The following is a 23,425-nucleotide window of genomic DNA, read 5'->3' as shown; positions in this document are numbered from 1 at the left end:
TATTTATACACGTATTTTCTATGATTGACAGAGGTAATAAGTTTTTATATTTCTGTTTAGACAAACTCAAACAGAATCTAAAAGGCAAATTTGATATTTTAGAGAATGACTAGAAAATTATACAATCTATATGCTAGATCAGTTTTTTTCGAAAATTTTAATCTGTATATATTATTATAAATGGACAATAGTATTTGTTTTTCTAATGTCTAATCTTTTGATGATAAATCACTGTTCCTCACACACAAACAAAAAAAAAGAGAGAAAAAGAAAAACTAGATGGCAATATACTCATCTAATCTTCTCCTGGAACGATGGTCTCAAACAGGTCAACGACATTTTTGGAGAAATGTTGACCAAAGATCTTGTGGTATCAGTAAATTACTATTAAACCCATCGTCGTATCGACATCAACTTCTTTGTTTCTGGCTGCAGCTGCTTCCTCTCTAGTGGTTGGAGACGCTCCGTGGGCCATGCGAGCCTCACAGGTGGAGCCCTTGCCCTCCCCTTGGGTACGCGTCGCGGGTACCAGAAGGACTCTTCTGGTATATAAATCAATAGGTCCATTATATGGGCCACATAAAGTATATGTACGTATCGTGCAATTTATATACGTATATAGTGGGTCTCTTCTGGTCTTCCGGGGGTTGTCTTTCTCGGGCAATTCCAACCAAATCCTTCTCTTTCTCGATCGCCGGCGGATCTTCGCTGCGAGCCATACCACCTTCTCTCTCGTTCTCCAGGTGCGCGACTCTGGAGCTCAAAATGGATTCGAGGTTCCTGGTTTCCACTTGGTCGTTTTTTTCCGCTCATCCGGAATTGGTCCCTGGCCCTTTGCGTTTGGGATTTTGTCGATTTTATTACGCCTTTTCTTTATTCCGTTTCTTTTTTCATCTGATAAGATATAAATCTTGAAACATCGAGAAAAATAGTCGAAAAAGATGTTTCTTTCGGGCTTTTTTGGTGGGAGTTTTGGGATTCTGTCGCTGTCCGATGCGTTTTTACCTGATTACTCTTTCTTTTGTTTGTCGTCTGGCACGATTAGAAGACTCTTACTAGAAATCTGTACCTTGTCACGGCTTATTATATGTTTTATTTGCTAATTATTCATTGCTTTTACTAGTAAGGATTATGAGAAAGGAGTAGTGTTGGATGTAGTCTTCTATTTCATGCGTTTTTTATTCGACTGATGTCTAGGGCTTACTATTTCGATGATCTTCCATTGTTGAGATACAAAATAGAATTTATCTTTGATATTCTTTGATGTGAAGGCTTCAAGATGGGCTTAAAGCTGCAATCATTAAGGAATTTTGATGCCTTTCCTCGTGCTGAAGAACACCTTCTACAGAAGACACGATCTGGAGCTGTTGGTAAGTCTTTACTTCTTATTCTTTCATTTCTATGATTTGCAATACCGTAGCAATTGTATGGGTTAACCGTTTTCCCTTGTCGTGCTAGTTTCATACAACACTTTTAAATTCAGGCTCGTTTTATGATTTTCATTCTGTTTACTCACAGTTTCCATCATCGGCCTCATCATAATGGCAACCTTGTTTGTTCATGAGCTGAAGTATTACCTCACTACCTATACTGTGCATCAGGTTTGTAATTATTTCCTTTATGGTTTGTGTTTAGGGTGTGCTTTACAGGCTTTTCCTGTAAGTTTGGATTTTTAACTTTGTGTGGCACACAACTGCAGTCTAGAGTTAGTATAACTGCAGGCTCTTCCATTCTTTGGCAATTGAGTTAGGAAACTCTGTTATACTTCCAGTTCCTGTGGGAAACTATAACATATGAATTATTCTTTATCAACATGTTATCTTGATTTTACTTGACAAGTTATTTCAGTTTGCTAAATCACTTGAATTTTCATTACAAGCTTTAGCTTTTTTTGGACTTTATTTGCTACCAGCTACATTTGTATTTATTTGGGGAAATCTATTTGTCATCTTCAAAGTACTATAGTATTATTAATCCAAAAACTTGACTATCCCATGTACCCTTGCAAGCTTAGGAACCCTTGGTTTGTCCCTGATGATATGACACATTAGGACCTTTTTTTTGCCCCATAAAGCAGCCCCATTGAGTTGTATTGTGAGGAACCAGCATTGCTGATTTGTAAATGAAATATGGGCCCTAACAGGTCCCAATATATCTAACATTAGGGGCACAAAATGGCGTTTATTAGGTTTTCAGGGTTGTCTAGGATATTCACTTTTTTGAAAGGATAAATAAAATATTTTGACATTTGATTGGGCAAGTGAGAAAATTTTCAGAAAATTTCTCTATCTATATATAATCATGTGAATGTACAAACTCTTGCACATGCATATATTCCTGAATACAAGGTTTGTGTTACCGCAATATACCACTCGGTATGGGTGGTACATACTGGTTTGACGAGGGATCGGTATGGCGATTCATACTAGTTTGTCAGTATGCCCTATTGTACTATGTATTAGTATGTCGATACAGTTTGATATGTACCATACTGATAGTCGGTCAATACATTGTATGGACCGATAAGACGAACCATGCCTGAATATGCCTTAATTAAATTACTTTAGTGAAAGAAATTATTTTGGATAAAAAGTTAGCAATGTTGCTATGCCTTTCTTGGTGCAGACAGATGCTTGGATCATTGCAAAGGCTTGGATCAAAAATTTAAGTCTCGGTCAGATACTGATTATGGCAACCAGTTAGGCTGATATGGTAATAGTAAATTGGATGGTATTGATAAGACCCTAAAGTCTTATCGTAGGCTCCTAAAGTCTTATCGTCGAAGAAAGGGGAGAAATGGGGATGATAATGATCACTTCGAGGGGATCGGCCTCCTTGATCGCTTCGAGGGGATCGGCCCTCCTTGATCGCTTCGAGGGGATCGACCCTCCTTGATCACTTCAAGGGGATCGGCCTCCTAGGGTTTGTCAAAAGACAGAATAGTATTTTTCATAGATTACTGAAAAGAAGCAGTTACATCCCTATTTATAGAGTTCCACTCAAAGTCCATCAGGACTTGAACTCTAATAATAAATAAATATTAAATAAACCTCTACTTTACTCTAGCTGAACCTGACTCAATAAACAACTAGACTAAACAAACTCAATAAACATTATTCAAAAGCTTAGAAAATGGGTCCTAACAGGTATATTGACCTAACCTATATACTTTGTTGCTTGTCCTTGGTAAATGCAATTTAGCACACTGATTAAGATTAAAATGCCCTACTTTCCTTTGTATTACAGAAAGTTGTTACAGAAAGTTGCATGACCTTTTGCATATCTATCTCAAGCAAATTGAATTCATGTGTTTGCAAACAATAGTCCATGATTATTTGAATCTTTTGATATAATATTGCAGAACTTTACTGCATGACTATGTTGCTTACAAGATGCAGACTTTGTGATCTTGACCCAAGATTCTGTGTCTTTAACAATATCACTTTCTACCTGCAGATGTCTGTAGATGTAAAGCGAGGAGAAACTCTTCCAATTCACATAAATATGACATTCCCTTCACTACCTTGTGAAGGTGAGTCGTGTATTTTTCTAAATTTGTCTCAAAAGGCATGTTATATCATCTTCCTGCATTTATGACTCATGCAACTTTGCAGTTTTAAGTGTGGACGCCATTGACATGTCAGGCAAACATGAGGTTGACTTGCATACAAACATTTGGAAGGTAAAAATATTGTCCTTTCACCTATTGCTTCCTTATGCATTGAAGTTTAATTTTATGTTGTACCTATTTTGATAATTCTCTCGTTGTATGTTTACTTCTAATAGTTGGATTGCACTTTTATAGATTATTCAACTACACATTTTCCTTGACCGAACTGTGAAATAGACTTCTGCCTTGATCTAAATTGGACCTAAAGTCATAAGATTAAATTCTGCCCATTTAAACTTCAAGTTTAATATGTAATCAGAACTCAGAATCTGAAATCTCCCTAATTGCAGTTACTTGTGGTTGTAGTATGCTAGCATTTATGTAGAGGCAATTTAACCAGTTGCTATGTCTGGGCATCTAACAACATTGCCAAATGTATAGCATTTATTAATGTAAAGACCATCAAGTCTCTACATCTATTATAAGTTTTTGGTCTGTCCTTAATATGAGAGGCACCTAACATATAAGGCTTATTAAAACATATTTTCTCTTCACTATAGGATCTTCAACTAGGAACAAATATCTTCTGGGAGTATTGGTTGCTGTGATGCTCGGTGTTGGATTATCTTTTAAGTGGAATCCTTGATTTGTTGCTATGGGCTTCTCATTACAGTTCTCAGACCTTAGGATTTCTGTTTTGTAATAAGTATTTAGCATAAATTCTGTGATCTTCATGCCAACTAGTTGCAACTGTGAACTTCAATGACATCTCAACATGAAAATTTGTAGTTCCTAGCTTTCTCAGTATGACCTCCCCACAATGGCATAAAAAGTGGAGTGTAAATGATAATATATAGAAATAAGGGGGCCAATATTGTGAAAATTTGTTGTCTTGTGCAAACTTACCCTACATCAGAAGATGGTGAAGGTTGGTGTCCCTAAAAGGGCAACCCATTGCACGAGGTATCCACCAATGGCGTAAGCAAGTAAAAAGACATATTTGAAAAATTATGTTGCTCAAGATGTAAAATTAATTGGAAATATGTATCTATTGTTTGTAGAATTTTGGCTATGAAGAGTATCTAAAATGCGGCACAGATAGTTGTGTAGCTTGTAAACTTCAGGTGGGTAGTTTTGTGTGCACCTTAGTTGAATTTGCTTGCTTTCTTATTTTTCTTAATGGTCAAACCTTGGTTGAACACCTAGGCAACCAAAATCAATGTGTTGGTTGAGTTAGAAAATCAGTTTGAACTGACTATGAAGGTCATCTAAGATTGGTGGGTCAGGTAGCCACTGGCTAGTAACTAATTCTTATCCATCAACTCCATACTTAAAGGACCATCTTACTAGTAAAATAATCTAAGATTGGTGGGTCAGGTAGTTACTGGCTAGTAACTAATTCTTATCCATCAACTCCATACTTAAAGGACCATCTTGCTGGTAAAATAATCTGTGTTTGCCCTAATTTTGAAAGACAATTTAAAGAAGTGAAAATGGCAGTATGTATAGGGAAAAACTTAAGACGGCAATTTGTACAGAGATAAGGGTACGTTTACGATTCCTTCAGGACTTGAAGACCGTGACATCTGTGATTGGAGATGGCAGAATGGTTGTGGTTCTTTGTACAAATGCATTAGTATCTAACTCCCTTCCCACTTAATACTAGAAGGGTTTGGATCAAGGTTTGATGTACCACCAGAAACACTATAAAACGGCCTATCAGTCCACCAGTTGACCAATACACGAACCCATTTTGGGCGGTACACTGAAATATGGCCCTGTATCAATCGATTTGAAGTATGTATCGGTCAAAACTTGTATTGTATCAATCAATACGAGTCAGTGCCAATCGGAATTTGATCGATATTGACCTAAATCCGGTCTCGTTTGACCCCAATAGTCAAATTGACCATTGCGGCCTCTTTTAGGGCTTTAAATCGTCCTCCCTCCCCACCTTTCATTCACTCTCTCATTCTCACTCTTTCTCAGACTCTTACATGTGATTAAAGTTTTCCTGATCGGTTGAGTCAAGATCAACGGAAGCAACTTCCTCCCATGCAATAAAGTTGTTCCTCAATGGATCGGAAAAAAAAAAAAATCAAGTTTTCCTCCTTATAACCTATTCATTTATGGCTTTGATACACTTTATTCTTATCTAAATACAATTTATATACCAATAGTTAGGAAAAAACCTAAAAAACTGATTTTTTCTGTGGCCTTTTTTCGAAAACCAGTATGTACCGGCATACCAGCACATGGTGCATTGGTACCGACTGGTATTTACCAAGCTGGCCAGTGACTGATACCACTGGTCAGCACAGCACGGCGGTTCCTTCGTTTGGATAGTTTACTCCTTATTTTTATTTGCTGTAGTTGTGACTTGGGGGAGAGAAAAAAGGTAAAGAAATCGTGGAGTTGGCAGTATGTATCTTCATCTTGAAATAGTCTGGTGCTAGCAGAGAAAGTAGATCAAAGTGGTTGATAGCTTCTGACACTCCTCCCCGCCCCCCCCACCCGCCCCCCGCGGCCCAACTCTCTCTTTTTTTGTTCTTCCTTGTCTTCCTTTTTTTTTTAATTTCTTAATTCTTATTGTTGCAAAACTGATTTTTTTTCTTTGCCTGGGGCCTTTTTTCTTGTTTTGAAGTTTCCCATGTTTTCATGTCATCCCTCTTGTTTTTTTTTTATTTGTCTGGTTTTTGCTTTGGTGGCTCTCATATGGCTCCCCAATACTTAAGGTACAGGCAGTTCTTTGTCTGTCTGTCTTCTGTTTTGCATCTTATAGGACATATTGGTTACCTTCCAATTTAAACGTTAAGGGTGGAAAAGCCTAGGGTTGAATGGTTATGGAATTGCATGTTCTATTAATATTTTCCTTCCTTTAATTTTATTGAAGAAAAACAGAGGGCCCTTATTCTATTTTTCCCTCTAAGTTACATATAACGATTTCTTTTTTTGGGGATTCTTCTTTCCTATGTTAAGTCTTGCTGTCTTCTGAAATGATCTGCCATATATTCAATGAGGTGACAAATTTAAGCTATCTCATGAGCTTACTGTGCTTTAAATTTCTCTCATAATAAATTCAAAATGTCTATCAGAAAGGCTTCTCACCATTCAACATTTATTGTGCAGACCATTTAGGGTATACACGTGAGAAAAGAAAATCATTGATTAAATTATTTCGTTTAATTTTTTGAACTAGTTAACTCTACTTTAGGAGCACTTCTACAATTATCACTGGCATTTATTAATTTTCTTTTTTTTTTTTTAATTGCAGCTTCGTTTGACTCGAGAAGGTCACATTACTGGCACTGAGTACCTATCTGATCTTGTCGAAAAGGAGCACTCAGCTCACAAGCATGGTAATATCACTTCTGCTTCTTTCTGTTGAAATGGTTTTATCTTTATTTATGCATGATAATCTGACAATCATACTCCAGGATCATGTGACTTTAAAATATGTTACCATATGGGTTCCTAGTGGCTATATTTGGCTGTCTTTGACCAAACAGTTAAAGCTGGAGAGGCAAAGGAATTTGTTAACTTGATACCTGTTTAGGTATTTGTGCATATATCACATAAAGACTACTATTGTCTAGTTTCACATATTGACCATGGGCAAATTAGCACTATGATTTTCTTGTCATGATATTGTCAAGTTTCCCATCAATGGTATGCTTATAAGTTTTATTGAGAGCTGCTATTAATGAGAGCACTTGATAAACGATGTAAATCAAGTAGGTCTAGGACTAAATATATGAATTGTGACTTTAAAAGTACTGAAAGAGAAATCAAGGATATAGTCAAAATTGATGGGTGTTAAGTTTATAGAAGCTTTTGAATATCTCGGGTTGTATATTAGCAGGAAAAATAGGCAAATAAAGATATAATTCATTAAGTTAAGACTCGATGTCTAAAATAGAGAATGGAGTTAATTTGTATTTTGTGATTGTTATGTTTTCTTAAATTAAAAAGAAAATGTTATAGTACAGTTTTAAGACTTTCTATGCTTTATAAATTAGAACTTTGGGTGGTTAGGAGACAACATATTCTCTTAAATTAAAAAGTAAATGCTATAGTACAGTTTTAAGACTTGTTATGCCTTATGAATTAGAATGTTGCTCGGTTAGGAAACAACATATACCTGAGGTAAGGATGTTGAGATACACAAATGTAGAGAGCTATAAGAAAAGAGAAAAGAGAATAGAATTTTCTTTTTACATTCGTGAATAATTAGGGAAATTTCGAAATGAGGAAAAACCATTTGAGGTAGTACACTTATGTCCAAAGGGGATCTAGATGTATCGGTTAAATGAAGCAGATTAACTAAAGTGGTCTTAAGAAGAACCAAGGAATTTTTGTGAAAGTTTTTTCTTTTCTATTGGCTAGTCATATTACGCTCAGTTGATGGAAAAGGTCTATCTGCTGTACAACTAACAAGTACATTTCATCTACCTTCAAATAATTGGTAGTTGTAAAAATTTCAGATCACTACTTTTATTTAATTCTTCCTTTTATCATTTAGATCATTTTTAGTTCCCTGTATTGTTAAATGCAGTCATTTTTATTACCATGTACTTTGTACGTAGTTTATTTCTGGTGAATTACTAAGCATGTAAATATGTTTATAAACCTAGCACATAGCATACATGATTAGTCACAATCTTGAAGTACAATTCATGAAGCTACGCTTAAATGATCTCTTTCTTTTCATCCTGCTTTTATATTCTTGATTCTCTCTAGCAAATGGTTAACAAGATTGTTTCAGGTTGTAGCTCTAAACTATATGCAATTATGCTTATGCTTCCAGTTTCCATAGTGCTTCTGGAGTCTTCTTAGACAACATTTGTCTAGTGCAAAAGAAAATTCTAATTGGATTTTTTATTGTAAAGAAGTAGAAGCACTTATTTGTCAGAAGTCATCTGAACAGGTGATAGCAATGACCATCATGAAGATCCCACCAAAAACAAAAATGAACAAGGGTTCGGCCCAGATGCTGTGACAATGATTAAGAATGTAAAGCATGCAATGGAAAATGGTGAAGGATGCCGAGTATGCTATTTTTTTGCTCTATATAATGCCTTTTTTTCCATCTTGATATTTTAAATTTTCATATACACCATTTCTGACCAACTTGCTAGTGGATTCACACAGGTATTTGGGGTTTTAGATGTGCAAAGGGTTGCTGGTAATTTTCATGTTTCAGTTCATGGGTTAAATTTCTTTGTTGCCCAACAGGTGAGTTGTTTAAAACCATAAGTGCTAATTGAAGTATTCCTTCAATTTGAATTCAAAAGTACTGATTTGGTTACTCATCATGTATTTTATAGGAATAATTGGATATTATGATTCCATCATCTGCTCAGCATGCTAGTACCTTCAATTTATGCATTTGAAACATCTCATTGAGAGACCTCCAGAAGCTAAACTTTGTCTTTCTGTTTTCTCTTTTGATCTTGTTTTTAATTTAAAGTGCCTGAAGACTAATGGGAAAAAGAATTTGTTGCTTTCTGTTTATATTTCTGGAAAGGACCATGGTTGTGAAAATTACTCGCCATTAGTTTACGTCCTGAATTTAAAACTTGAGTGCCTATCAAAGGTAAGCTTCACCTTGGGGAAGCTATGAAGGTTGTTCTTTAAGAAGTCAAAGCATTTGATTTCTTCACACTCTATGCTATGTAGCAGCTTCTTTGTAATTGGGTTTGGTTTTATCTAGTAATGCATGAGCTGTCATTGGTGTGGAATCACATGTATCACATGATAGATCACTTAATTGTTGATGGATGTACTTTAACTGCATGCTGTTATCACATGATAGATCACAACATTTTAAGTTGTTTGTTTAATGTATGTTCTCAAATCACTATTCCTTTTTTCATTCTGATTGTAATACTACTATCATCTTTCTAATTAACAGTTTTTTGGTAGATCTTTGATGGAGCAAAAAATGTAAATGTCAGTCATGTGATTCATGATTTGTCATTTGGTCCAAAGTATCCAGGAATTCAGAATCCACTTGATGGAACTACCAGGATCCTACATGACACTAGTGGTACTTTCAAGTACTATATCAAGGTGCTTTTTGATTTTTCACCTTATTTTGAACTTTTGCTTAGTAAACAAAGTTCTTATTTCCTACAGCCCAAAATTAGCTAGATTCTTTTTAGTTTTTGATATATATTTCTGATCATTGTTGATTTATTATAGATATATTGAAGGAAGTGCATACTAGCCATAGTGAAGATGATTATGGTAGCTATTTATTTACACTGAGTAACATGGTGAAATGTTGACATTTGGTGTTTAATGTGAACAAAGTATTGCCATGGAATAAACTATGTTAGACTTCTGTAATGAACTTTCCCAATTTGAGTAAGAGCAAACGTCATCCAATCCATCAATTAGAAGGCTAAACTGCAAAATAAATTAATTTTAGTGGAGTAAAATATGAAATATCATTTAACAGAACTTTGGTTTATAATCTCTCAGAGAAAATATAGGGAATGTGAGAGAAACGATAATCTCACCAACCAACTAGCAGATGCCCTCTAACTCTTAAATTTATGGTTTCTAATAGCGTATATCTTTTTTAGTCTATATATATCCATAATTTTACATGTAGAGTTAAAAAAAGAACTATCTTGGCAAAATAAATTAGCTACTAAAAACAATGATGAAAATTAATCTAAAAATAAGAAAGTGAAATTTTATTATATAATTATTAGGAGTTGGTGAGGAGGTCCTGTTAGCCTTTGTTTTCCTAAGTTGTGTCCAACAGCGGTTTAAGAAGTTTGTTTCCTCTCCTGTTCTTATTAGGATAGAACCTGGATGGGCATCTTTTCTTTCTCTTAAATTATGTTGGAGTCCTTTGACAGATGGATTACTATACCAAGCTAAATAGAATTCATATCATGCTGGATTCAACTCTTTTGCACAGGGTCGATGCATAATGAGTTTCACCAAGCTATCCGAAGCTGAAAAATGCTGAATTGACCCCCTTATGTGGAATCTTTTGATGGTCTAGAGGCTAATCTAGGGCAAGTAGGATTTGTTTATGCCCTGGGCTGACGGGAGAGGGTCCTGGTTTGGACCATATAGGAATAAAACTAAGATTCTTCAACTTCAATATGGAATATATTCTTTTCGAGCAGAACTGACAAGTTTGAATTGATCAAATTCAAGTCACCTTTTGATTTGTCACAACATTCTAATTTCAAGTCATCTTTTGATTTATCACAACATGTTTACTTCATATAATATCAAATTTCCAATTCTCCTAAATAATCTTTGTGAATCAGAAAGGGTATAATATCATTGATCATGTAAATCTTGACTTTTTAAGGCCTTAAGAACTTTCTAATTGTCTCTTGCGTTGAGCACCTGTTTCTTCTTGTTGTCTCAAATTCTTTTACTTGATTTTTAGGTCACCAAAATAATGTATTTTAAGATAGAATTACTAGTTTTTCTTTTTCTTTTTGAGAAACTAATGTTTATTGTGATGCAGATTGTTCCAACAGAATATAGATATCTTTCTCATAGAGTAATGCCTACAAATCAATTTTCTGTCACAGAATATTTTGTTCCCGTACGTGTGATTGATAGGTCCTGGCCAGGTTGGCATTTCCAATGTTGTTAAAAAAATTTGTACTTTTTTTTTAGATTTTTTATCTTTACTTACTGCAATTTCCTATGATGCAGCTGTTTACTTCTTGTATGATCTTTCACCTATCATTGTGACAATTAAGGAAGAGCGCCGAAGTTTTCTGCATTTCATCACACGTCTCTGTGCTGTACTTGGTGGTACATTTGCTTTGACAGGTTATTATCTCTATCTATTATGACTGAAAATATACTTTGCACATTTGAAAGTTTGTCAATTACTTGTACATCGCTGTATTGTTTTATAGCCTTTATAACATGGCCCTGACAAAAAATTGTTTGCTTATAGCATCCAGCATGTAGAGAGCTTGGTGTATGTCCTAGGGAACTGCGCTCCTTTAGGTTATATACAGGGATCAAAGATGAATCTGGCCAGTGTATTATTATGTAATTGAGATGATTCTTCAATAAATAATCTGGAAAAGGAATGAGCTTAAATTGGAATAAATGAGATTTGTGAGAAGATTATAGAAGATTTGCAATTATAACAAAACTACTGATTAATGGGAGTTATAATTTGAAAAAGAAGGCAGTTACAACCATTTCTTTGAGACAAGGGTAATGTATGGTTATATCTCTGTGTATCTTGTGGTTGATCATTTTAGTTGTGAAAGATCAAAAATGAAATCCTGTTTATATAGTATGAGAATATCTCAAATGAATAATAAGAGAGATCTTTCTTTTCCTAAATAGAGCTAGCACTAATGCATGGCAAACCTACAGTCTTCACTAATCGGAGATTAATTTATTTTGCCATCAATTTCAGGAAATGTCAGGGAAACAGCCATTTTTCTTTTGTGTTCTTTTGAAAATTTTCCCCTCATATTTCTGTTTTCTTATTGCTTGGAAAATGTCTATCAAATGAAAAGTAGAAAGCTAGAATTGCAATTGTACCTTTGTCAATGGAAATTGCAATTGTTTTCTTATATGTTGAAAAAAAAAATCAGGTTACATTCTTAGTTACCTGTTTCTATAACTTTCTTTTGTGTGTGCACATTCTTGGTTTTGATGCCACCACACATAATAGCTCTGTTCGAGATTGATCCCTTACTGCTGGTTGAATGTGAACTTAAATAAAATTCTATTCCCATTCTTTAAAGCTGACATTTTTTACTATGATTCTGCAGGAATGCTTGATCGGTGGATGTACAGAATCATCGAGGCGTTCACAAAGTCAAAGACCGGAAGCATTTTTCGGTGATGAAGAACAACTCGGTGAGATCAAAAGCTCAGTGATGCATATCTTGGGGGACCAATCTTGTTGTAATTTGTTGCAAAAAACTAAAGAAGTATCACGATTCATCGCCTCTTTGTATGGTGGATTAGTGTTTTGGTGAAATATCTCTTTGTAACTTGGACTAGGGATTAATCTGACCTTTCTCCTGAGTTCTACATAATCAAGAATATCCCTTTTCTTTTTGTACAATTCTACAGACCTCAATTGATGTTTGATGTTAATACTGACTCTGAATTCCAGGAACTTTGAAACTGGATTTGCCTGATAGCATTTGGCATTGGCCTTGGTATGCTCTGCTGTTGTTCACAGTCCAATCAACCACTGTGGTTAAAATCCTATTCACCAACCAATGCCAAAAGGGGTCTGATAAGCTTGAAATTTGCATCTTTGAAGATTGTCTATGCAGGACTCCAGGTAAATGTTTATATTTGGGGGATTCTCATCTACAGTTCTGTAACTATTCATTGATGTTAGTACTGGATATGAATAATACATTAATTGGTTCAACAAAATGCAGCAGATAAGAGGACATTGAGAGTTAATTCTCTTTATGGGTTATCGGTACTATGGCCGCCAGTGGTGGCGGAAGGAACGGACGACGGAATATAGCTCAAGAACAGTCATTTAGCCTTCATGGTTGCTACAAGGATGAACAAAAGAATACAACCTGGATAAGAAGGAACAGAGAGAACAAATCTTCTCTCAAGAATACATCAAGAAGTAGAATCCAGCTCTTCATCCTCACCTACAAGGACTAAGTTGGCGTGCATGGGTTGATGATAAGGATAAACTTGAAGACGGCAGCCAACAGGTCCACTCATCTCTGATCAGTGCTCTTCAGCCTTGGCCTTCTTGGTATCCCACCCCATCAATGCTTTCTGGTTCTGTGCAAGCTTCCTCTTCTCCCTCGACAATGCGCGGGAGGCTGAACGATACATCTGCAGCATATCTCGCCTGACTTGTCGGCGATGAATTCAGATCTCCCTTCTGCACATGAGCTTCATGCAGCTGCAACACATTCTCGAGGTGCCACAAGACCTCCCCCATCGTCGGCCGGTTCTTCCCCTCATCAGCAAGGCATTTCTCGGCGATATCCGCAAACTTCTTCAGTGACTCTGATGAGTAGTTCCCTTCCAGGCGAGGATCCATGATTCTTTCCATCGATTTCTGCCGCTGCCAATGCAGTGCCCACTCCGCCAGATTGATCTGCTCCCTTGGCAAGCTTGGATTTATGACTGGCCTGGCACAGAGGACTTCGAATAGCACCACACCGAAGGAGTAGACGTCTGATTTCTGCGTCAACTGCTGCCGCCGGAAGTACTCTGGATCGAGGTACCCGAAGCTTCCCTTCACGGCAGTACTGACGTGCGTATGATCGAATGCCGGACCGTCTTTGGACAACCCGAAGTCTGCCATTTTCGCTACGAAGTTCTCATCCAGCAATATGTTGGTGGTCTTGACATCCCTGTGGATTATACCCCCCTCTGCTCCTGTGTGAAGATAGTGAAGTCCTCGCGCAGCTCCGATGCACGCATGCAACCGCTGCTTCCAGGTGAGTGGTGGGAGGTCACTCCCGAAGAGGTGGCTTCTGAGAGTCCCATTGGCCATGTACTCGTATACCAAGATCATCTCATTCTGCTCATCACAGTATCCGATCATCGAAACCAGGTGCCGATGGCGTAGCTTCGAGAGCATCTCGATCTCGGTTTCGAATTCCTTCAGTCCCTGCTCAGATTGTGGGTTGGCCCTTTTGATCGCCACTGTCATCCCCTCGTCCATCTCACCCTTGTACACCTTCCCGAAACCTCCTGTTCCGATCACCAACGTGTCGTCGAAGTTTCTAGTTGCAGCTCTGATTTCTGCTATGGTGAACCTTCTTTCGATCCTGTTAGAGGCCGTCGATCCGATCTTGTTCGAAGGCGACTTCGACGCCCAGGCGTTTGTTGTGCTTCCCATGGTCCCGTGGAGGGAGAGCGGGCGCCAAACGGGACTCCTCTTTGCCGGAGGTGGCTTCTTCCTGCGAGTGCGGTAACGCACGAAGGCAGCAAACAACAGCAATACGGTAATCGTCATACCGGCACCGGCACCGATGGCCGTCCACAGAATCTTGTTCTTCGGCTTTTGATCCAGCAAGCCTCCCTGGACGGTGTTGATTCTCTCAGGAGCATGAGCTAGATTCGCACTCCGGCTGAGCTTGAAGATCTCCACGCCACTGAGGAGAGCATCAGTACCCGAAGCACTCGTGAGCGAGTCCGGTCCCAGCTGAAGCCAGAGTGTGTCCACCTTCTGTGAGATGGCATCGACGTAGTCCTCGTGGTAGGCTTTGTTCTTCCCCCCTGCTTGCTTGAAGACATCGTAGTTCTCAGCCGCGGTCTTGTTGTTTATGTAGACTCTGAAGATTCTCTGGTTTGGCTTGTCATAGACGAGCTCACAGAAGTGCAGCCTGATCAGGTAATCGAAGTTGGGATCCACGTCGAACCTCCACGACACGTTGAATCTCTTCTCCACGACTTGGTTGTCCGTCATCGTTCTCGCCGTCTCGTAGACCAGTATGGGAGCGATGGAGGAGTCGTTGATCGACGCGTAGCTCACGTTCGAAGTGTTGCTGATGCTGTATGCAGCATTGACAGAGAACATGAATCTTTCGTCGGAATCCCACTTCCTCCACAGATCATGGTCTTCGCCGGAACTGATCTCAGGGCCTCCCACATTCAACCTGTACATGGTCTCCATCCCGCGATCGCTCAGACTCAAAGGGACCTTTAAGCCATTGCTGCCCACTCTATTCGCAGTCTCAGCGAACAACCTGTCAAGGATCGGGATAACCTCGACAGCACTGATGAACGCAAACGACCCAGATTCGGGGACGAACTCAATCTTGAGCTGGTTCAGACTAACACTAAGCAAGTACTCTTTCACCAGAGAAGTGACGTTCGACTTGCTCCTCGTGTTCTTCCAGTAAATCTCTCCAGGGACGTTGAACTTGGAAACCAGCTTTAGGTCGTTGGCCGTCACATCGAACGAGGAGTCATTGACATTGAAACCATCGAAAGAGAAGGGGAAGAAGTGGAACCTGATGCAGTAGTTCCCTGGGAGCACCGTGAAGTTGTAGCTCGATGAGGTGTTAAAGATCCGAGCAGTCCTGTACAGAGCTCCATAGACTGGTTCTCCGCTGACCGCCGCGGTAGCCGAAGCAGTGATTCCAGAAGAGCTTAACGTGAAATTTTCGCCAGGAAAGGAATCCCCAATCCACTGTCTACCGTTCACAGTGATGGTAGAATTACAACCACAGTCGATCAGAATGGGTTTCGCCACAGTTTGCGCAGATGCTGCACAGAGGGATGCTAGTAATACGAGGAGCAGGCCACAGAACCTCATTCTTCGGATCACAGCTCCTTGTATCAAGAACCTCGACTGCCTTGAGGAGATCAATAAACAGATAGCATTGATACTGAAATGCTCAGATCTTCAGAATTGGCCATCAGCATTGTCTTGACAGCGACATCCGGCCCTTAAAATGTAGAGAACACAGAAGAACTCAAGTTTCTTCACAGAAATCTTTCCTTGTGAGGACTAAAGGAAAGGAAAGGAAGGGAAACCCAAGAAAACTACAGAAAGGAGACATCTTGGATCCAAAGACCAGATCTTTACTTCACTCCCATCTGGTGATGGCAAGGACAACAAAATCTACAAAAAGGCTTCAGCGAAGCACATTACAGAGCAGGATCGGGTACCAAAGTTTCTTCACAGAGATCCTCCCTCCCGAGAAAAACTGTAGAAAAGGAAATATCTTGGATCCAAAGAAGAGATATTTTCTTCACCTCAACGAGGTGACGGGAAGGACCAGTCAGAGAGCAGCAGTGGTGGTGGGGGTTCCGCAAAATGGCTTCTCTTTTGCATGGAAAGGCAAGCAGCTGGCTGTGAGGGAAAAAGGTTGCTGTTGCTGTCGTTTGTGGAGTGAAGCACTTGACCAGAGCTGAGGCAGAGCCAAAGAAACCAAAACAAGAGGCCTCGGCTGCCAACCTACCACTGTTCAATGTGGCCGTGGGGGATGAACGAGATAGAGAGAGGTGGAGGGGGTGGGGGTGGGGTTCATATTGGTCAGTCAAGGCGAGGAAGCTACAGTGATTGGGGGATGCGGCCACATGGTGTTGTCTCTGGGTAGATGAACAGTATCACTATTGTTTCCAACACCCTCACCTGCTGCTGTCCCACCCTGTTTCGATGACAAGCCATGGTCATCATCATCATCTTCTTCTTCTTCTCTCTTTTTCCCAATTTCCTTTTTATTTTTGTTTTATGAATTGCATTTGGATGTGTACTTGTCCTAATCAGTCATTTGCACTGTTCTTGGAATCTGTGCATACAATAATAAGATACATGACGGTGGGATGAACCCGGAGACAATCCATTACGCAAAATTTGCGGTGTCTGTTCCAGCTCGCGTACTGTCCTCCCAATAATTAATATGCTGTCGAGATCACAGAACCCGACCGGGGTACAGATTCCGGGTTTCCTCACCACCGGATGAGTTTGAAGCGAACCCAGCCTCACACGGTCGACGTTGTTTAGATTCGTGCAGCATCTACCAACTTCGTGTTTGTTATTTCCTCTAGATCTTCTCCTGTGCACATACTCTACTGTTAGGATTAGTACTATATTGGACGTGTAGCCGTACAGGCAATAGAATTCTTTCTCGTCCGTGTCGTAGTCCGGTCTCGAGTCACACAGTGATTGGGATACTCGTGTGTGCGAGAGAGCGAGCTTTAAACTATTGGGCCGTATTTTGTTGGGCTATCGGCAATGCCGAGTCTTGTCGAAATGAGAGAGACAAAATTTAGCATCATTGAACATATCATCTAATTCTATCATTACCATCACATTTCCTGGAAATTAATTAGTCTGACATTACGACGCAGGTATTGCTCATATAAAATTCAACACTTAGATATCACCTTCTCCTCACTGTCCATTGTTCGCTGGACTCCCTTCCTCCAGTCTCTTCACAGGAGCGGCAACTTCGGCGGCCTTGGCCGTGTCGTAGGATGCATGGAGGCCGAAGAAGAAGTAGTAGATTAGCAGTAGGCCCGTCCAGATGCCGAACCGCATGTATGACCTGCCGTCGATCGACCCGAGCAAGAATATGTTAATGGCGATCGAGGCCGACGGTAGCCACGGCACCAGCGGAACCCCCCACAGCCTTGGCGCCCTCGCCTGCGGCACGAACCACCACAAGCCGGCCGTAGACAGGAACCACACCGGGACGGTCACCAGGTAGCCCACCCACCCCTTCTCGCTCGCGGCCCAGTAGGACGCCGTCGCGATCGAGGACCCCAGGATGAGCAGGAGGAAAACGACCAGCTTGGATCGGTTGGCCTCCGAGGTCTCGCCGCTCACGTAGTAGCGGCGGACGATGAGGGCGACGGCGACCAGCATGAAGATGAAGAGCGTGGAGATGGAGAGGAGGTTGGCCAGGATGCCGAGGTCGGTGAAGAAGGCGATGATGGCGGTGGCGACGAGCATGACGACGGTGGCGTTGATGGGCGTGCCGGTCCTGCTGTTCACGTGGGCGAGCCAAGGCGGCACCATGTGGGTGCGGGCGATGTGCGTCAGGTACCGGGCCTGGCCGACGGCGGAGACGAGGAGCACGGTGGTCATGCCCTTGAGAGCTCCGAAGGCGACGATGTACGTGGCCCAGTTCATGCCCACGGCCTTGAAAGCGACGGAGAAGGGTGCGTCGACGTCGATCTGGCCGTAGGGCTGCATGAGGCAGAGGGTGACCGCGAGGATGCAGTACGCAAGCGTGGTGATGGTCATGGAGCCGACGAGGCCGATGGGGATGTCCTTGGCCGGGTTCTTGGTCTCCTCGGCCATCGTCGACACGGCGTCGAAGCCGACGTAGGCGAAGAAGAGGACGGCGGAGGCCTTGAAGATGCCGCGGGCGCCGAAGTGGAAGAATTGGTCGTAGTTGGAGACCTTGGCCTTGGTAAGGCCAGCGATGATGATGAAGAAGATGACGGCGACGTGGACGATGGAGGCCAAGTAGTTGAAGCGCGAGGTGCCCTTGGTGCTGAGCGCCGCGACAAGGCAGATGATGCAGATGACGACGACGGCGATGGGATCGAGGCGGTTGTAGCCGTCGGCCAGGGCGGTGGCGTGGATGCGGAAGTCGTTGGCCTCGTGGTTGAGCAGGGTGGAAAAGTAGGAGGTCCAGGAACGGGCCACGGCCGCGCCACCGATCACGTACTCAAGCAGGATGTTGCCGGCCGCGATGAACGCCATGAAGTCGCCGAGCTCCACCCGGAGGTAGGCGAAGGAGCCACCTGAGAGGCCATTTTGCACAGCATCAAATCATCTCTTAGTTGCCGATAAATGCTTTCAGCCTAAATTTAAAACAGTAAACTATTAATTATATCTTCATCATTCAAAAGTTTATGGAAATTTACTTTTTGTGGTGGAGTCAAATGAAGCTTAAGATTTAAACTGAGCCTGATCAAGTCTCTAATGAACCTAAGCACAATTACTTCAGGGCTAATTGGCTTGATTGGTTGCCCAAAGTATGATCCATTTCACTATAATTTGATGAATGAGACTAAAGGACTCAAATCAATTGTCACCAAGTTGATGATACAGTTTCATAGAAGCTAATCCATGCAGTAAACTTGACTGTTTAAGATCAACTTCTTTTATGGTGGCAGCCATTTCATGATCATTCTGCTAAGGATTTGCCAGTGAGCAAGTAATGCTGCCAAGGCTACATCACTGTCACATGTAAAGCCTCCCACAAATATGACATCCTTGACACTACTGGAAAGGCTTTCTATAATTTATATTGACATCATTAGATCTGAAAAGAGTCAGAGAGCCTTATCAGATTCCATAAACCCAGCTGTGAGACCACTGGATTGACTTGCATTTTCACTCACCAAACCTACTTAATGGCCTCAGTCCACATGCTGCAGACTCATTTCTTCAAGCCATTTTACTTTATATACATATTTCATATGATTCAATCACCACTTTTCCAACATATGCTAAAGAAATATCTTAGCTATAGTTTTCTTCTAGCTGTGGCCAAGTCATTGTGTAGTTTTATGCAGTAACATAAGTGATTAAATCAGGAGGACAAACTTAATCTTTTCAAGTTCAGTTTTTGTGTTATTACTTCATATATCAGGTTTTCTGCTTGATTTAGGTTTGAAGGGCTTATTAAGTTTGGCACTAAATTTGAGCTTTCAGATTTAAAAGATAGTTTCTGATGTGAATTCATAGAAGTATTGTCATATATGATACACTAAAACAGTCATATATGAGTGTAGGGATACAAAACTAGCATCCAAATTCAAGCATGCTTTTCTAATTCAAGCTTAGCTTTAAACTAACATTTAAACAGAGCTTACTCAAACCAAAAATGAAGCTAAACATAAGCAGTTCAGAGTCTTTGGTACTAATGTCAGCCCTAATCATAATCCATGTCATTGTAACTTCAACAGATTCACAATAATGATGATATGTCTACTGCAGTTTCCCAGATGTTGGTCCATGCAATAAACTTGACTGTAATGTGGAGGCTACAGATAGATTGTTTAGAGGTTGCAACTATTCCTAGGTCATATCTGGGAAACAATTACTGCTAAGATTACCAAGTGTAAAGCCATCAGTGACCAGTTGCATTTATGATTCTTATATTTAGTCTCCAACATATATGATAGCCTTAAAGGGCTTCTTAGATCCATCTTGCTACAGCTAGCAGATCACTACTATTGGCCCCATATACCTAATTGTGATACAAATAGATTGACTTGCATTTTGACCCACCAAACCTCCAAAGTCCACATGCTTCAGAGGTGACTTTTCCTGGCCTTTTTTCTGCATGTATTCCATGTGGATAACTAGATGAAAAAGATTGATCAATCACTGCATACAGAAGCATCAAGAAAGCTCCTCAAGTAAGTTTCCATAGACTACAGATTTCATGCCAATCCAATCCATATGTTTTAGCTAATACCATGATGTAAGGAAGCAAGAGATCAGTTGAAGGTCTCAATAAAAGATGTGAATGATTTGGGCAACTCAAACAACTCATATTAGTGCTTGACATGTATGACTTTTCTTACTTGTGAACTGATTGACTAAATGGATAAAGAGCAAAGGCAGTTTGCCATTCTAATCACATGACTTTAGAACAACAAAACAATGGACCAAATGTCAACAATTTGAGCTAATAAAAATCTTTCCCGGTTGATTCTGGGAACTAGCAGTGATTTTTCTTCAGAAAACAGCTGCTGCTTCTGTGTTCCTCTGTTTTTGTTATTACTTGATTTCCAAGTTGAGAAACAACTGACCCTCTCTTTCTCTCTCTCTCTCTCTCTTTCTCTCTCTCTCTCTCTCTCATCTTTTTTTCTCATCAGAGTTCCAACGAAGGTTTATAAGATTCCCATCCATAAGGGAAGAAATAATAATGATATGATGAAGAACTTAGGGTCTAGAAGTAAACATGAACATATTTGACAGGTACCCTCTGTTGACTCATAGCCACAAATTTGTTTAAGATCGTAAGAGGTCAATCCAATATTATCTGAACATATTAAATAGACATTTTTTTCTGTTCTTTCAATTTGTGGACTAAAGTTCTAATGATTGTCCTCTTTGAAAGCAAGAAGATAGAAGTCATCAACGATAGCAGATAAGTCGAGAAATAAAGCACTCACAAGAAACATAACACGGATCTCAGAACAGGAAGAGAAACCAGAAAGATTAGGTGCACCTGCGACGGGGATCTCGACGGCGAACTCGGTGTAGCAGAAGACAGAGAGCATGGCGGAGATGCCGGAGACAACATAGGAGAGGACGACGGCGGGCCCGACGTCTTCCCTCGCCTCCTGGCCCGTCAGGACGAAGATCCCGGAGCCGATGACGGCGCCGATGCCGAACCAGATGAGGTCCCACCACGTGAGATTCTTCTTCATGTCGTGGCCGCTCCGCAGCCGCACCTCGTGCAGCTCCGACTGCTCCAGCGACCGCGCAGTGACACGGTCCCGCAGCCGCTTCCCCGTCTCCCGGAGCGCCCGGCCGTAGTTGGCCCAGCTCTTGAACGACTCCTCCGGGAAGAAGTCATCTTTGGTGCAGGAGCAGCCTCTGCGCTTCACCGCCGTCGTAGCCCCGCCCTCGCTCCCGACTCCCATTCCTCTCTATACACAAATCCTTCTCTCTCCTCTGCTCTCAGCTTAGAAGAAGAGAGAAAGGAGTGGGTGTGAGATGAAGCTGAACTGTAGTTACATGTATACACACGCATATAAATAAGACCAAAACTACTCAGAAACAGGCAATAATTCCATGACACCACAGGAGGAGTTCTTTGTGTGTGGACTTGGTGTTCTGTGGCTGTAGTAGGACTTTGAGGCGATGATACGGGAGAAGAATCTGGTGTACAAGATCTCAGCTGGATCTGTACTCATCCGATCAGCAAATAACAAAGGCAAGTAGCAAACACAAGACAAGAAGAAGGGGACGAAAAGGTCTTAGTTTTGTTACCTCGCTTAGGAGATACTCCGCTCCTCCGATAGAAGACGAGAGACAGAAGAAGCACACACTACGCTAAGCCGGCCTTAGCGCTTGCGGCTATTTAAAGGGATCAGATGGAGAGTCGTGGAAGTACAGTACAGTGGACAGCACATAGAATATGCATCTCCTTCGATACTTCAGATGATAAGGCTGCGACAGAAACGAGACTCCAAATGAGCGCATAATTGAGAGATGAAGTCGTCATCATATGGAAGCAATTCATAGAGGAAGATGACACAAAAAGGCCGGTCTCACATGCATGCCAAAATGCATGTATATTGTTGACGTGGCTCCAACGTCACGTTTACATGTTTGGCATAGTGATTCATACATGTAACCAACACTCCTATTTGAGGGCCAATTATAACTTGAATGAACTTATAAGAGGTAGATTTATCTATCAATACGTTTCAGAGCCAACATGGCATGAGGGGGTTATTTATGGACGTTTCATTCTATAAATTAGTCCTACAAGAACAGGTGCCTTAAGACCTGATTTAGAAATGATTTGAATCATGACCATTCAAATTCATAAATGAATAATCTTATTATTGTATCGAATTATTATCAACTCATGATAACTAATATCTCAGAAACAGTGGACTGGTGAGAACGCTTGAATTCAGAGTCAAAGCAATTTGCACTTGCGGTGGGCCCACAGTCGTCATCACATCACGGGATGGCACCACATTTATAGTCAACGTTTGTCTGCCACACCTCATTAAAGCTGGCATTCAATGACACGATACATTTTGTTGGTCATGTGAAGTATTTGGATGGTTAATGTGAACTAATGTTGACGATAACGCCATATGCAATGTCTCCTTGGTTCACACAATTGTAGTCCAATCGGCTACCACTTTGTAAGCACATGTATCGGTCTAACGACATATCGGACATGCACTGTTTGTTATCGGATGAATCATGTTATAATACTACAGTAAAAAAATTATTTGATAAGTCCTAATATACTGTTCGGTATGTCGGTATCATATTATACTGAGCCAACCTCGAAACATCGGTATGGTATGATATTACATATCTTGCTTGTTGGATTCTGATAACGAAGATAAAAATCTACATGTGATCTTGTTATTATAATAATCTTTTTTATAATATTATTATATTAATTTTGTAAAGGCAAATACTCTACCTTCCAACTTAAAGCATATTAGATATGAAAAATGTTTTCGATCAAATAAAGCAAAAAAGAAAAATGAACTAAATCAGATGGATCCTCTAAAGAAATTGAGATCCTGTGACATGAAAGAAAGGGTGGGTTCAAGTAGGGCAGCCCCACCATGGTGGCACACAGAGACAAGGTTGCCATCCTTGGCCTTGCAGATAGCTGTATATTG

General features: G+C 40.4%; 3 protein-coding genes across 7 annotated transcripts; 1 reads left to right on the top strand and 2 right to left on the bottom strand.

Annotated features, from left to right (window-relative positions):
• Positions 1–585: 585 nt before the first annotated feature.
• LOC135585717 (uncharacterized) lies at positions 586–14,224 on the top strand. Of its 4 annotated transcripts, none has more exons than XR_010488518.1 (14): positions 586–743; positions 1,272–1,370; positions 1,519–1,601; positions 3,457–3,532; positions 3,615–3,682; positions 6,885–6,969; positions 8,538–8,659; positions 8,762–8,845; positions 9,536–9,682; positions 11,112–11,220; positions 11,306–11,425; positions 12,394–12,481; positions 12,744–12,917; positions 13,024–14,224. XR_010488518.1 is itself a non-coding variant. In XM_009409434.3 (12 exons), the coding sequence occupies exons 2-12, from the start codon at positions 1,280–1,282 to the stop codon at positions 12,465–12,467; spliced, it is 1,059 nt and encodes a 352-aa protein (XP_009407709.2). In that variant the 5' UTR covers positions 586–743; positions 1,272–1,279; the 3' UTR covers positions 12,468–12,692. The 4 variants fall into 4 exon arrangements, 2 of the variants coding, with proteins under 2 accessions (XP_009407709.2, XP_064972612.1); XR_010488517.1 differs by having other exon boundaries at positions 13,021–14,224; XM_009409434.3 differs by lacking the exons at positions 12,744–12,917; positions 13,024–14,224 and having other exon boundaries at positions 12,394–12,692.
• Positions 13,110–16,569, bottom strand: LOC103990336 (probable receptor-like protein kinase At1g30570). Its single transcript, XM_009409435.3, has one exon. The coding sequence runs from the start codon at positions 15,879–15,881 to the stop codon at positions 13,341–13,343; it is 2,541 nt and encodes an 846-aa protein (XP_009407710.2). The 5' UTR covers positions 15,882–16,569; the 3' UTR covers positions 13,110–13,340.
• A 794-nt stretch (positions 16,570–17,363) lies between these two features.
• Positions 17,364–22,181, bottom strand: LOC135616857 (cationic amino acid transporter 1-like). Of its 2 annotated transcripts, XM_065116538.1 has the most exons (3): positions 22,038–22,181; positions 21,271–21,719; positions 17,364–18,826 (listed from the first exon to the last, which is right to left on the bottom strand). In XM_065116538.1, the coding sequence occupies exons 2-3, from the start codon at positions 21,686–21,688 to the stop codon at positions 17,466–17,468; spliced, it is 1,779 nt and encodes a 592-aa protein (XP_064972610.1). In that variant the 5' UTR covers positions 21,689–21,719; positions 22,038–22,181; the 3' UTR covers positions 17,364–17,465. The 2 variants fall into 2 exon arrangements, with proteins under 2 accessions (XP_064972610.1, XP_064972609.1); XM_065116537.1 differs by lacking the exon at positions 22,038–22,181 and having other exon boundaries at positions 21,271–21,789.
• Positions 22,182–23,425: the final 1,244 nt, after the last annotated feature.

The sequence above is a fragment of the Musa acuminata genome, chromosome BXJ2-7, assembly GCF_036884655.1.
Source record: "Musa acuminata AAA Group cultivar baxijiao chromosome BXJ2-7, Cavendish_Baxijiao_AAA, whole genome shotgun sequence".
Classification (NCBI taxonomy): Eukaryota; Viridiplantae; Streptophyta; class Magnoliopsida; order Zingiberales; family Musaceae; genus Musa; species Musa acuminata.
The sequence above is the reverse complement of the archived record's forward strand: the minus strand, read 5'-3'. Positions and strand labels throughout refer to the sequence as shown.

Coding starts and splice junctions, on each gene's coding strand:
- LOC135616857 (XM_065116538.1), bottom strand. CDS start 21,688: ATGGGAGTCGGGAGCGAGGGCGGGGCTACGACGGCGGTGAAGCGCAGA. Junction 18,827..21,270: donor CGTCGAGATCCCCGTCGCAG/GTGCACCTAATC, acceptor ATGGCCTCTCAG/GTGGCTCCTTCGCCTACCTC.
- LOC103990336 (XM_009409435.3), bottom strand. CDS start 15,881: ATGAGGTTCTGTGGCCTGCTCCTCGTATTACTAGCATCCCTCTGTGCA.
- LOC135585717 (XM_009409434.3), top strand. CDS start 1,280: ATGGGCTTAAAGCTGCAATCATTAAGGAATTTTGATGCCTTTCCTCGT. Junction 3,533..3,614: donor CCCTTCACTACCTTGTGAAG/GTGAGTCGTGTA, acceptor GCAACTTTGCAG/TTTTAAGTGTGGACGCCATT. Junction 9,683..11,111: donor CTTTCAAGTACTATATCAAG/GTGCTTTTTGAT, acceptor ATTGTGATGCAG/ATTGTTCCAACAGAATATAG.